The following is a 14585-nucleotide window of genomic DNA, read 5'->3' as shown; positions in this document are numbered from 1 at the left end:
AAAAAATAGTTGGGCTAATATTGTTTGCTATCTTGTCTCCAATTTTTATTACAAGAAAAAGTAAATCATGGTTATATATCCACACTACAAGGAATACTAGAATATTACCAGGAAAAATAACGCAGAAAGTTTGCTAAATATAATCTTACATATACTATTTAACTTACATCTGATTCAATATATTTATCTGATTGATAATAATAGAAAATCAGAATAATTTTAAAAAATAGCATATATATTTTAATTCTAAACATACCTTCAAGTGCTAATATTCGTTGAATTGTAAAAACACATAAGTCCCTTTAAAAGAAAACAAAAAAACAAAGGGTATCTTGTGATCACTTGTTTCTGAAACGTATTAACTGCATCATCATCATAAACGGTTATCGAGGAATTGTCTCAGAAGTTGAAGCGCTATTTATAAAAATCTTCGATGATGATCCTATAAAATTCTCATTCGAAGCATTGACATGATCAGCACTATTTTCAGTGAAAAACGCAGGCTCTAATGGTACTTGGAGAGTGAGGGAGAAGCTATTGAGCATAGAAACAACCTCAGACATCGTTGGCCTATCTACGGCATCTTTTTGAACACATAATAAGGCTATGTGAATACATCTAACGATGTCGGTTGATGAACTTGATCCTCTTAATAACACCGGGTCTATTATATTCGATAATGTTTCATCTCGCCAACTTCTCCATGCCTAACAGATATCAACAAATAAATTATGAAGTTATGTTAAATTGCCAAAATAATAATAAGAAAACATTATTTTGGTTTCAATTTTGAAATAACAAGGTACTTACGTAGCTGATAAGGTAGAGATTATCGTCGTTTCTGAAACTTTGGTTTTGTTGGCCTGTTATTATTTCTAACAGCAACACTCCAAAGCTAAAGACATCTAATTTCCTTGAGAATTTGCCATGCATTATGTATTCTGGTGCCATATAACCACTAAAAAGATTGGAATGAGAGAAAAAAAGTTAGCAAATTTTGTTTCTAAAATGATGTACATAGTATGTATTTTGAGGCACAAATTGTGCCAAGAGGGTGTGAACAAGGGCGGAGCTTTATTGGGGTCTGATTTTTTATTCTAGATTAATTTTACCGATTTTTTTAGTGTTAAATTTTGTTCGTAGAGTTAATTTTACCGATTTTTTTAGTGTAAAATATTAGATATTTAAGAGTCTGGTCCCCACCGACTTGGATTTTGGGAATCCGGCCCTCATTGAGTTTTCATTCAAGCTCCGCCACCCGTGTGAGCTAAATAATTAACTACGCATCTATGCTCAAATACTTACTAGGTCCCCACAACCCTATGTGTATTGCCTTGTGTTTCATCAGGGTTAAACAATCTTGCTATACCAAAATCTGTTATTTTGGCATTCATTTGCGCATCTAACAAAATGTTACTAGCTTTGAGATCACGATGGATGATTCTTACACGTGAATCTTCATGAAGATAAAGTAGTCCTCGAGCAACACCTTCGATTATGTTGTACCTTGTATCCCAATCCAAAAGTGATCTCTTATTTGGGTCTACAAACTCACACGTTAGATGCATATTAAAGGAACTTCATTACTAAAGTCTTTAATGCATTTAGAAGAACTTTATTACCAAATAAAAGTTTATCTAGGCTTGAATTTGGCAAAAACTCGTATATGAGGAGTCTTTCGCTCCCTTCTAAACAGAAACCAAGCAACCCAACTAAATTACGATGGTGAAGCTTAGCGACCAACATCACCTCGTTTTTGAACTGTGGTTCACCTTGTCCGGAATTAATTGACAACCTCTTCACTGCTATTAAACGTCCATTTTGGAGCTCCCCCTTAAATAATCATACATTTGTGTCAAATTAGACTTTATTTGTTTATTCCATTCAACGTCACTACTAGAAAACTAAATATTACTGACGAAAAATTCCTACTAACAGAAAAAGTGTTGAAGTGTACCTTGTAAACGACTCCGAACCCTCCATGTCCGATTTTGTTGTCTTCAGAGAAATCATTTGTTGCTTTCTTCACTGTATGAAAATCATATTCCGAAAATTCTACAATGCGCGAAAGTTTATCTAGAAAACAGGAGAGACTAATAATATTAAGGTTTAGGTTCATATTTGGCGACTGTTCTCCATAGCAAAATGTTTTTTTTTTTTTTTTTTTTTTTTTTTTTTTTTTTTATTATTATGTTGTTAGTTGCATATTTGAGAGATCTTTCATATGAATTAAGATGCAAATTCAATAACTTACTTTCTATACTTTTTTCAAGCAATTTCTTCTTCCTCAACATTGCAAAGATGCAAATAGAAACTACTATCATAACAAATGCGGACGTCGCCATGACCATGGATGTTACTATTCGAGTTAAACTTGTATCTTTTCTTGCGGGAATCACTGTCATGAAAGAAGAATGGTAACATAAGTTGTTAGGTAGATTTGTTAAAATGGTTCGCTTACAATAATTCTATATTAGTGTTTTTGTAATTTAAGAAATGTAAGGATAGAAGTATTAACCATGAGCTTTCATTTTATCAGAGTTTTTAAGCATAATATATTTAATCAAGTGTGCAATCGTTTGTGGTGATGATAGTGGAATATAGTAGGTTAGTAACGGTGGTGGGGTCATTTTGTAATTATGAGAGATGTCGATATTTGTTAGGTTTAGATTGGATGAGGCTAAGGCCAGGCGGGGCGGACAAACTTTTGTACGTGATGGAATTCTTCCACCTGTGGAAGTTGGCAAAATACCACATCACACCCTAAAGTTCACGCGTGAATCTTTATTCCCGTGAAAAAATAACGCCGTGATAAATGGAACATGTGAGAGGGGTGTGAGGGTTTATTGTTGGGTGTTGTGAGTGATGGGCATTTCCACTAAAAAAGGTTGTGACTGATGGAATAATGGTTGATGACATGGCAGAATTTGATTGGATGTTGTGAGTGATGAGTGAGAGATAGTGATCACCACCCCCTCACCCCCTCCCCCCCCCCCCCCCCTAAATGTACCTCTATATGCTTGACACATCCCCTATGAGAAAAAAATAGAGTGATATTGTGAGTTGTGACTGATTTAGTAGAGGCTAGCTAGAGGAAAGATTCCGTTAAAATCATAGGAGAGGGGATACGTTTAACACCAAACGTTTAGATAGAAATGGGATGAGAGAGAGAGGCGACATGTGGTGGAGGTAGGTGGGGAGCGAAAGGGAGATGCATGCAATGATAGCATACACACATATGTGGCTCAAATATATGTGGTTTTAAACGAACAATTGTAATGAATCAGCTGCTTCATTTCAACCACACAATTCATTCATTTATACATGATACCATGAAAGATTATACGGCGTTAAAACTTTATTGTTTAAGCTGATGGGTCGCTGATTGTCACGATGTTCCAAATAGATCAAACAAGTTGGTATGTTACAAAATCTATGGTCTTCGTCAATTTGTTTGACATGATGGGTCAGTGATTGTTACCTTTTTTTCCCAATAGATCAAGCAAGTTGGCTTAGCAAGAGACGGGTCAAACAAATGTAATCAATTTCAAATGCGCGTTTTCTAGCATTCTGCATGTAAAATTATCATGGCCACTATTTTTCGGTTTAATGCTTTGTTAAAACCAGATAGTTATTATTCATATGATTAATTTTGAATAATGTTTTGTGTAGGCAGATATTGTAATATTGTTCAACTGTTAAATATTATCTTGATGAGCAATTTATGATACACTTTATGCATGAAATTTTTTTGGAAGAAATATATACAGTGTTAATCACCATATGTATTAGTTCATGCTATTTCAATTGATTTAGATGAAACCCATTACTGGACTTCATTTTTTCGACTTCATTTTCTGCTTTTTTGTTTGCATTTTAGTTGCTATCGATACTCATCATTGTTCGCATTTTAGTTTATAATGCGACTGATTAGACAGTGTTTTGGGTATACCGGTGACCAGTTGCAACTTCAAAAGCCGCTTATGTAATTTTGGAATTGCGGTTCGGCTGGGTAATGGATTTCAATTATGTTACGCACCATCAAGTTATCGAGTAACATTCAGTTTTGACTTCTGAATGGTACTATTGCCCCATGTCTTATTCTATACATTTTGATCCTACGCATGTGTAATAAAAATTATTGATACAATTTGATTGATGTAAATTAATTTTTTCAACCTGTGAAGTTCACATGTTATAACCTAGTTGTAAACAAATACAAATCCACCATAACTTAATACGTACTTTTCTTGTCAAATTTTTAATTGTAAAGTGTTAATTATTTTGCTATTACACTATTTAATTAAATTTTGGGCTTATTTTGTTTTTCTCTATTAACTTTTATTACAAGATATCGGTAGTATCGAACCGTTACTGATATTCGTTTTATGGATTTCGATCGATGTAAAACACGACTTTATTTTTGGGCTTTGTCTATTTGTTTTTATACCGACTATCGATAACATACTAATACCGTAACAAGTCAAACCGATACCGATCGAATTTCTGCCGTAACAAGCAGGTACTTCTACTAGTTTGACTAAATTACAATATGAAAAAGACTACTTATTTTATAAAAAAAAAATGAACATTCAAATAAGAAGAAAACGTACCAAGAGGAGGCTGACCCTGAGGTGGAGGAGAAATGGTCACATTCACATTCTCATAAAACAGATGATCTTCATACCTTATATTACACTTAGGAGAAAGAATCCTCACCCCCAATTTTACTCGACAACACCCATTGAGTCGCGCGACCATATCTCTCAAGCAATTGCCACACTGTTCACTCGTTAGATCCGGAGTACACTGCGCAAGCCCATAAATGGCCGTGGCATTAGCCCGTGCCATCCTTCCAGTAGCGTACTTTAACTGTCCGCCACGGGCCGCTTGAACTGTCACGTTTCCTAGCAATTTTAACACGTCTTCAAATAATCCGGCCGCATTGGTGACATTATCATCCATATATTCCTCTATAACATCAATAAAAATATTTTTCCCTAATATAATATTATTAGTATAATAAAGCATACAATTATCATAATATCCACTTGAATCTATTTGATTGGGGCAAATCTCCCTAAGCTTCACAATGGAGTTGTTGACACAAGTGAGACATGATACCAAGTCAGTACTGTCGGCCCGACAAAGTGCGATGGCATAGGCCGTGTCGGGGCTCTGGCCCGAAGAGCTGTTGAAGAAACCGTAGCCGGAGTCAGTGGCGGGTAAGCGGGCGAGGGCGCGGTCAAGATTTGTGCGGAAAGTGCTGTTTGTTGTGTAATTGGGATATTCGATATTACAATATTTACTGAAGAAGTCGGGTTGAGCTAAGATGATAATATTTATGGAACATGTGAAATAAAAGAAGAGTAGCACAAGTGGTTTTCTGGTAAGTTTTGACATTATTCTGCCAATAGTGATGGTGGTGGTGAGTAGTCCTTTATGGTGGAGTTTATATAAGGCATCTAGTCAGTCAAAGACTCTCATAAACACTTTTCAATTTTGTAGACTTTTCTTACTAAGTGCACAACCCATTGTCTTCCACATGTTTAGCATCCCTAACAAAACAAAACCCTTGCTTTCTCTTATTTTCGCCAGAGCTAACACTTCTCCTCTCTATTTCTCCAACACCTAAACAACAGCTCGCCGCCGGAGATCTCGATGCACTTCACCTGGAACTTCTCTTTGCCGGAAAATCCACGTTATTCTTTCCTTGCACCGTTGTAAACGATAAGTTACGAGTTATCTTCTGTATGCATATGTTCAATAGCAACATATGTTTCTCAGTGGGTACCTAAGCCACCATTGGAAAACCGTTTTTTTAAGAACCAAACAAAAAGGTTGCATATTTATAGACTCAGAGCTGGCTCAATCATTTTGGTGGTCTAAGGTGAAGTAAAATCTTGTGGCCTTTTTCCCAAAAAAATGTATGTAATTGAAAGTTAAACTTGAAGGGCCCAAGTGTAATTATTTGAAAGATTGTTTTAAAATTTAAAAACAAGAAAAAAACATGGTGAACCAGGGATTTGAATTCGGGTCTCACCAACATCCATACATACACAAAACCACTACACTACCAACTATCAATTTGTTGATAACCCACATCCTAAATCTTTTATAAATGAACTGTGGTTTCATCAAATTGTGGAGGCCCTATAGTTTTGGTGGCCCAAGGCCCAAGCCTCATTTGGCTTACCCTTGGGCCGGCCCTGTATAGACTCGACAAAATAATAAGATATCTAAATTAAATAAAATTAAAAAGAAATGTGGAAAAGAAAATAAAATTTGAGGAGTCGGCCTACCCAAAATGAGGGGTCAGCGGAGCCAAAACGAGGAGTCAGCCAAGTCACTAGGAGTAGTCAGCCCGACGCATAAGACACCTTTTTGCCTTTGATGCGTCAGCCGTCGACTCAATCCATGATTGTTGACATGTGTCGGCACTACCTTAACGGACGTAATAGCTGACATATCGACGCATCCCATACTTGAGGTGTCATTCCAAGGACGCATGAGGGTAACATTTTGATAAATCTTATTGGTCAAACAACATTTTAGTAATTTCCCGTTATTTTTTTCTTAATGTTTTTGTCTTAAGAAAAATTATGTGCCACTCACATGAAACTGAACTGTAAATATAAGTATTAATACATACTAAAAATAGGGAAGGTTCATTTGAAAAAAAAATTAATGTGAGAAGAAAAAGAAGAAAGGGCATATTAGTAAAATACTATTTCATTTATAACTCATATCATTAATTATTAACTCTTTAATTAATTAGTCAACTAATCATTAACTATCCTATATATAATCTACAAAACGTACACATATCAAAATTTTCCTATATATACCCTACACATTATAGAATTTTATCCTACACAGTCGAAATTTATCCTACACATCTTGAAAATATATTCTACACAACTCGTAATTTATCCTACACAATTAGTAATCTATTCTACATTTTTAATTAACTTGTTTTTTTAATTTGGAAAAAGTATATATATTTTGAAAAGGAGATACAAATTTAATTTAGTTAGTTATTAAAGGGGAAGAATACAAATTAATGATTTTTGTAAGTTTACCAATATACCCTTATATTAAAATTAAATGCAAATATTAAATGAAGTAAAATGAAGGATTCTTATTGGTTGAAACTTCTTCTTTTTTATTCTTACAAAAATATTTTTCTCATTTGAACCCTCCACTACTAAAAATAGTTTTACTCATATAGATCGTTTTGAATTTATTGTTGTTTTTTTTAGTTAAAACTAAAGATCCCTAGACTATTTGGAATTATCAGGGTGAAATTCTTAACCAAGCCTGGTCTTCACTTATCGAGTTTGAGTAGACATGCAAGTCTAAGTGTCGGGTTATATATGTATGTATGTACCAGAAGGCAGTTGCTACAACGAATTTTGGCACTCTAATGAAGGGAACCCATATTGACCGATATTATATTTATATTACTAGGTTCACCCGTGAATACTCACGGATTCAAACATTTAAATTTTATTAAATGCGTGTTGAATAAGGTATATCAGTTAAACGTAAAACGTCTAAAAATAAAAAAAAAATACTTATAAAATATAAGATAAACAAAACAAATTTGATGTATTGGTTTACATGATTATTAATAGAATTGTAGATTAGTGAAACCCCAACTTCTTACTTAACATATGAAACACGTCTTTGTGGAGAATGAACTAAAGCTTTTTGTAACGTAAAAACTGTCATAATTGCAGGTAGAAAAATTAGGAAAATGATTTCATCATCATATAGTTAACAACTCTAAATAATCAAAATTTAAATGAAAAAACGTATTACATTAAATAAGGAAAATGTTGAATTACAATTATAGTTTTTCAAACATATAAATTATTACAACTAGTGTTTTTCAATGACGCGCGTTGCGCGAAAGACATTGGTGTTTTCGACCGTGGGTATGGTGGGACGGGGGTTTAGGGCATGGGTTGACACGTGGACTTCGAGCCCCCCGCTGGTGAGTGACGTGTTGGGTCGGTATGGCGGGGTGTGGCTAGCCCGCGTGGGTTGGCCAGTTTTATAAAAATTAAAAAAAAAAACCTAGAATTAAAAAATACACACATAATTAAAAAAAAAGCCTAAAATTATTATTAAAAGTTCCTAAAAATTACAAAATTCTAAAAAAAAAAGGATTACAAAATTAAAAAAAAAAAGCCTAAAGCGTTAGGTAGATTTCGAACAGGGCGATCTTGTCAAACGGCTTCCGCTCCTTGCCCTGGAACTCGATGTTGGCCACAGCCACCCGGTCTTCGTGACTTACATCACCGCCCGGGACGGTATCGTAGTAGGCTTTAAAAAGGTCGAGCTTCGGTCGTAGCTCGCGCCACTTGTGTTGGCACGCGTTTAAATTGTGCCGGTAGCTAACGAAAGCTTCCGGCCAGTAACGGGTCTCACCGGGTTGGCGGCCCTTCATCGCGTTGTGCCGGTATCAAGTGTGGGTAGCGGGTTCGGGTAGGTGGAGGGAAGGGTTGGGGTAGCGATGTGGATAGGCGGTGGGGTTGGGGGGTTTTTTAGTGACTTGGGTGAACCGCTTGGCTTGGCCAAACGGTTATTTTTTTAAAATTTAAACCTAGCCGCTACGGCCTAGCCAACCCAGCCAATGAGAGCCGGCTACGGAGGACCGCTAGGCATGCCCAATGCCCGGGCTGAAACTCCCGTCCAAGGGGCGACGCCGAAACCCAAACCCACTCAGAGTGATGACTTGGGCATTTGTACCCAACCCACGCCCCATAGTCTAATAAATGAATATAAGGTAAATCACATAACAAATAATAAAGAATTAAAGAAATTACTGTTCATTTAAGTTTCTTTTTATCATATATAGATTCACAAGAACAATTATTATTCACTGTTTTGTTTTTTGTTTTTTTGTTTTTCGTTTTTTGTTTTTTTAAAAATAAACTTCATGAAAACACACCTCCGACTCAAAAGGGCAAAAGGCAAAACAAACAACAACACCCCGACCTAAACGGCAAAGGGCAAGAAATTACAACATGTACAATGGGTATTTACACCAATCCGCCCAACTAATATAGTTACAGAAAGATCTACTTTTAACCCAAGCATAACCTCTCGACTTTATCTCCCCTATGATATCTTGCGTACTACATTTAATCTGATTAAAGACCACATCGTTCCTTCCTTTGCATATGCACCAACATGCGATAATAGCCAACCCGTAAATGATCTTTTCCGCCTTCTTACCACTCTTAATGAAATTGTGGATGTCTAAAATGTCTTTGAACTCAAAAAAAGAATAGAGGCGAGATGTTGCACCAAACGCTGAAAGCCGCCCACACCCGAATAGCCACCGAGCATGTAGTAAATAAATGCTCTGCCGTTTCCTCGACTTCGTCACAAAAGGGCACATAACCGAGGATATATCCACATTCCTTCTTCTTAGATTAATCCTCGTAGGAAACCTATCCAAATTCCCTCTCCAAACCATAATATTACATTTGATGGGCATCCATTTACACCATATAAAATCAGGATGGTGTCAAGTTCCTATATCCATAATTAAAGCCTTTTTAACTGACTTAACCGAGAATCCATTCTGACTATCAACACTCCAATACCATTCATCCGTATCGTTGGATAGTCTCGCTAAGCTAAGAACCTGAAGACATTCATGCCATTCCTTTAACTCCTCGTCAGACTCAGGTTGTCTAGACCATTGCCATTTAAATACTCCATTTTCTTGGCCCGCTTCCATTCTCTCAGCAACCCTGCACATTTTAAATAGCTCCAAACGAAACAAAAAAGGCCACCTTTCCATGAAAGGAAGATCGCCCACCCAAGTGTCAATCTGTCGCAACCCCCGCCCCCTATATGTCCCGGGAACGGGCGGCCGCGAGCATCAGTATTGGTGGTATCGGTGTTTATCAATTTGGCAGCGGAAATTACATTAGAACCGTAGTTTGGAAATATTTTATCAGAGTAAAACACCACATTTTATATAAATAAGTATATTGGGATAAAACCCATGTTTTCATTACAAACTGATTTATAGGGGTAAACCGCATTTTATTGAAATAAAACATCTTCTTTATTTAGGTAACTTTTATAGCCATTTTTCCAAGCCTTCAGTGCTGTCCAGCTGGCTTCTATTTGGCTTTCACATTTTGTTACCTAAAACGCGTTTAAAAACATTTTGTCTGTGGGAAATACTGGTGAGTAAATCCCAGTTTAATCAAGAAGAGTTTTATCTTTTAACAGTATTGAGAGCGATTACAATGTTTACATCTACACAATTACTCATTCAGTACTGTCAATCCTGACTGGTGGGTCATATTACCCATTGGCTAACTCTTTGTCCAATGGTAACGTGTTCCACATTTTGTATGCAAAACCCCAACATACCGGCAGTAATTGAAGAATTATAAAGACTCAATCACTGCTTATTCACATTGTAAAATATTTAAGATTTTGTAAAAACAGTTTACAAAAAGGAGATTACTCACATTGCTATCTTAGGGTTTTCTTTAAGGATTTCCTGGTGATTATCTATAAATTACACAAATACACACGCGTCAGTATAATAACCCAATATTTATATTAGCAATACCCTCCCCGAGACGACATTCCAATGACTACGTCGGGCAGAACCACGACAGCCGTTACGGAACCGTGGATCAATCGGGCAGCGTATCTAATACGTAACCGGGCTTATGATACTTACAACGGGGCAGAACTACGTTATTTAGGGTGGTATTATGCCCGAGAATAGCTTTAATTGTTCAGAATTTCGAGAGAGAGAAAGTTTTGTGAGCGATTTGAATGAACAGCCGAAGCCTCCTATTTATAAGTCTGATTCTGGACTCCCCCGCGGCCCGCGAAGGATGTAGCTAAAGACTACGCGGCCCGCGACGTAGGTCTGTAGGGCCTAGCTATGACCGGTCATCACTTATAGACTCAACACGCTTGTGACACGTGGCAACACCGGGCTGCGCCTCATGTCCTAACGCTCGCGCCCCGCGTAGACCAAGGAGGAGTCTTACGCGGCCCGCGACAGACTAATAAAATTTGTTTTTAATTAATTTTTAATAAAAATAAAGGTATCTGGGGCCCGTTTTTGTATTCGGGGTGTATTTAGGAGCGTCTAGGGTCACGTTAAAGGTTCCGGGAGAGTTGCTACATTTGTGGAGGTAAAGAAGTACATGACTTTAAATTTTATGTTAGATTTGTTGTCATATCTATATGCCTACCTATTTTTAGTTATCTTCAAACATGTATATATATATATAGGTGTATTAGGACATATAGGGACACTCTAAATATTGTTAGGGTGTCGAAATTTATTTAGGAGGGTTATTATATCCTCCCCACCTTGTTTTAGAACTCGTCCTCGAGGTCTACTGGAATAAGTGCGGGTATTTTCTTTGCATTTCTGATTCAAGCTCCCAAGTGTAATCTGGTCCTCTTTTGGAGTCCCATTTTACTTTGACCAGAACTAATCTCTTCTGCTTGAGGTTCTTGACTTTCCTGTCTTCAATCTGTAGAGGCCTTTCTACAAATTTTAATTTCTCATTTACCTCTATGTCCGTAAGAGGTACTACCAGTGATTCATCGGCTAAGCATTTCTTGAGATTAGATACATGAAATACATCATGTATTCCTGCCATTTCCTCTGGCAGTTGTAGCTGATAGGCTACAGGTCCTATTCTTCTAATTATCTCAAAAGGTCCAACATACCTGGGGCTTAGCTTTCCCCTTTTGATGAATCTGACTGCTCCTTTCCAAGGAGAGACTTTTAATAACACTTTGTCTCCAACCTGAAATTCCAATGGCTTTCGTCTGTTATCTGCATAACTCTTCTGTCGATCACGTGCTGCTTTTAGTCGTTCCTTGACTTGAATGATCTTGTTGGTTGTTTCTTGCACTATTTCTGGTCCAGATAGTTGCTTTTTGGAATTTCTGCCCAACAGACTGGGGTTCGACACTTTCGTCCATAAAGTGCTTTGAATGGTGCAACATTAATACTTGTGTGATAGCTGTTATTATAAGAAAATTCTATCAGTGGTAAGTAATCGTCCCAATTACCTCCGAAATCAATTACACAAGCTCTAAGCATGTCCTCCATTGTCTGAATTGTCCTTTCGCTTTGTCCGTCCGTTTGAGGATGATAGGCTATGCTTAGATTCAACTTGGTTCCCATTGCTTTTTGGAAACTTGTCCAAAAATGAGAGGTAAAACGATTATCCCTATCAGAAATAATTGATAAAGGAATTCCATGTAATAAAACTATTTCATTTACATACAATTTAGCTAATTACTCCATACTGAAAGTTTCCTTCATTGGTAGGAAATGAGCTGACTTAGTTAGTCTGTCTACAATCACCCAGATTGTATCATTTCTTTTTCTTGTTTTTGGGCAATTTGGTAACAAAATCCATTTTTATCAATTCCCATTTCCATACTGGCATTTCTAACTGCTGCAATAAACCTGAGGGTTTCTGATGTTCAGCTTTAACTTGTGAACATGTTAAACATTTGGAAACATAAGCTGCTATATCCTTTTTCATTCCTATCCACCAAAAATTCCTTCTTAAATCCTGATACATCTTATCATTTCTAGGATGCATTGTATACTTAGACTTAGACTTATGGGCTTCTTCTAGTATACTATGGCGTAGGTTTCCTGATTTAGGTATCCACATTCTCTTCTTATGGAATCTCCAAATTCCATCTGTTCCTTGTTCTAATCCCTTACTCATTCCTTTCAGATTCTCAGTATCGTCCTTGATTACTGATTCTTGGGCCTGTCTAATCTGTTCATTTAAATCTACTTGTAGATTTAATTTAAGAGAACATACTCTTTTTGGCTTTTCATGATATTTTCGATTTAAAGCATCAGCTACTACATTTGCTTTTCCTGCATGATATTGGATATTCCAATCATAATCACTAAGTATCTCCATCCAACGTCTTTGTCTCATATTCAACTCCTTTTGCCCAAAAACATACCTTAAACTCTTATGATCAGTGAAAATGGTAAACTTACTTACCATAAAGGTAATGTCTCCAAATTTTCAGAGAAAAAATTATAGCTCCTAGTTCCAAATCATGAGTTGAATAATTCTCTTCATGGTTCTTAAGTTGTCTAGAGGCGTAGGCTATAACCTTTTGACGTTGCATTAACACACATCCATAAACTAACTTAGAAGCGTCACAATAGACTATAAAGTCTTCAGTTCCTTCTGGTAATGCTAGTATGGGTGCGTTGGTTAACCTTTTGTTAGTGCACTATGTCTGTTGACTTCGTCTTGTATCATGTCTTGTTGTAGAATAGATGGATTAAGGCACGAAAATCAGGAAATGTATAAGAGAGGTAATTCCGCACGGAATTACAAAGGGTAATTCCGCACGAAATTAACTTGTTAATTTAGCACGGAATTAACTTTTGGTAATTCCGCACGGAATTAACGACCTTATATATATCTTGATTGTTATGTCATTTGTAAGTGAATTAGAAATTGTACCGAAGTGCTGTCGGTTTGTCTCGAGGTGCTGTAATTCTATCAGATCAATAATAGAGACATATTATAGTGAATCAAGTTGTTTCCACGTCCGTTTCACTGATTCCGCCTTAATCGGATCTAAAACTCTTCTGATTGGCTATTTCGGGTCATACAACGATCCTACAAGTGGTATCAGAGCACAGGAGGAGGAGTTCTACCAAATTCAGCTTGATTTCATCAGAATTTCATATTTCTACACCTTCTTTTCTGAATTGAACAAAACTTAACGGTCAAAATGGACTGAATTTCACACATTACACGAAAAATAGTATTTTAACAAAGCCTTGAGAAAATCAGACCAAAATTCGAAGTAAAAATGACTAAAATGGACCAAAAATATAATTCCGTTTGAACGAACATCATAATTCCGTTTGAAACAGTTCTTAATTCCGCACGAAATTAGCTAGGTTGGGTTAATTCCGTTTGAACTTGAAGTTAATTCCGCGCGAAATCATAATTCTGTTTTAAAGTGTCTAATTTCGTTTGAGTGAAAGTTAATTCCACGTGGAATTAGTAATTTCGTGTGAAAAGTTTAATTCCGTGTGAAATACAATCTCGTTTGAAATCTAATTCCGCACCAAAGTGATTCCGCTTGAGAGTGGACATTTCGCGTCAAGATTATTTCACGTCAACCAAGTGTTAGTTCATTTCAGGTTATTTGATATTGTTGAAACTGATTGTGTTTGTTTGTTTGTCCAGGTGCATTAATTCAAGAAATTCACATCGTGGCTGAAGAATTCTACAACACGTTCTTCAACGCGTTTACATCCGAGTCTTCCGAAATCTCAACTGTCACACCAAAAACCATCACTAAAGCAATAAATGAAAATATTAAACATGATAATTTCTACGGAACACATTCGAAGCCACCAACTCTTGAAAGTATTGAAGACTATACATGGTGGAAAGAGCGTTTCATCAACTGGGCAAAAGCCTATGCACACGAGAGCTGGTTCTGTCTGGAGTTTGGATATGAAAGACCAAAAGATGATAAAGGCGAAGATCTTCCACTCAAGAAATTAT

At 36.5% G+C, this 14585-nt stretch overlaps 1 protein-coding gene and 1 long non-coding RNA gene across 5 annotated transcripts; one reads left to right on the top strand and one right to left on the bottom strand.

Moving 5' to 3' along the window:
• Positions 1–208: 208 nt before the first annotated feature.
• Positions 209–5829, bottom strand: LOC110942358 (putative receptor-like protein kinase At4g00960). Of its 4 annotated transcripts, none has more exons than XM_022184115.2 (7): positions 4614–5829; positions 2255–2398; positions 1958–2076; positions 1623–1833; positions 1306–1543; positions 811–958; positions 209–707 (listed from the first exon to the last, which is right to left on the bottom strand). In XM_022184115.2, exons 1-7 carry the CDS (start codon positions 5401–5403, stop codon positions 384–386), a joined length of 1974 nt encoding a protein of 657 aa, XP_022039807.1. In that variant the 5' UTR covers positions 5404–5829; the 3' UTR covers positions 209–383. The 4 variants fall into 4 exon arrangements, with proteins under 4 accessions (XP_022039807.1, XP_035839778.1, XP_035839779.1 ...); XM_035983885.1 differs by having other exon boundaries at positions 1958–2028; XM_035983886.1 differs by lacking the exon at positions 4614–5829 and adding an exon at positions 3011–3136.
• On the top strand, positions 3276–3746 carry LOC110942369. Its single transcript, XR_002594807.2, has 2 exons — positions 3276–3419; positions 3498–3746. It is a non-coding gene; the product is annotated as an uncharacterized LOC110942369 (long non-coding RNA).
• Positions 5830–14585: the final 8756 nt, after the last annotated feature.

This window comes from Helianthus annuus, chromosome 15, assembly GCF_002127325.2.
Source record: "Helianthus annuus cultivar XRQ/B chromosome 15, HanXRQr2.0-SUNRISE, whole genome shotgun sequence".
In the NCBI taxonomy this organism is placed as follows: Eukaryota; Viridiplantae; Streptophyta; class Magnoliopsida; order Asterales; family Asteraceae; genus Helianthus; species Helianthus annuus.
This window is presented reverse-complemented; position numbering and strand designations above follow the sequence as displayed.

Coding starts and splice junctions, on each gene's coding strand:
- LOC110942358 (XM_022184115.2), bottom strand. CDS start 5,403: ATGTCAAAACTTACCAGAAAACCACTTGTGCTACTCTTCTTTTATTTC. Junction 2,399..4,613: donor TCAGGGTCAGCCTCCTCTTG/GTACGTTTTCTT, acceptor CTTTCATGACAG/TGATTCCCGCAAGAAAAGAT. Junction 959..1,305: donor CATAGGGTTGTGGGGACCTA/GTAAGTATTTGA, acceptor CAATCTTTTTAG/TGGTTATATGGCACCAGAAT.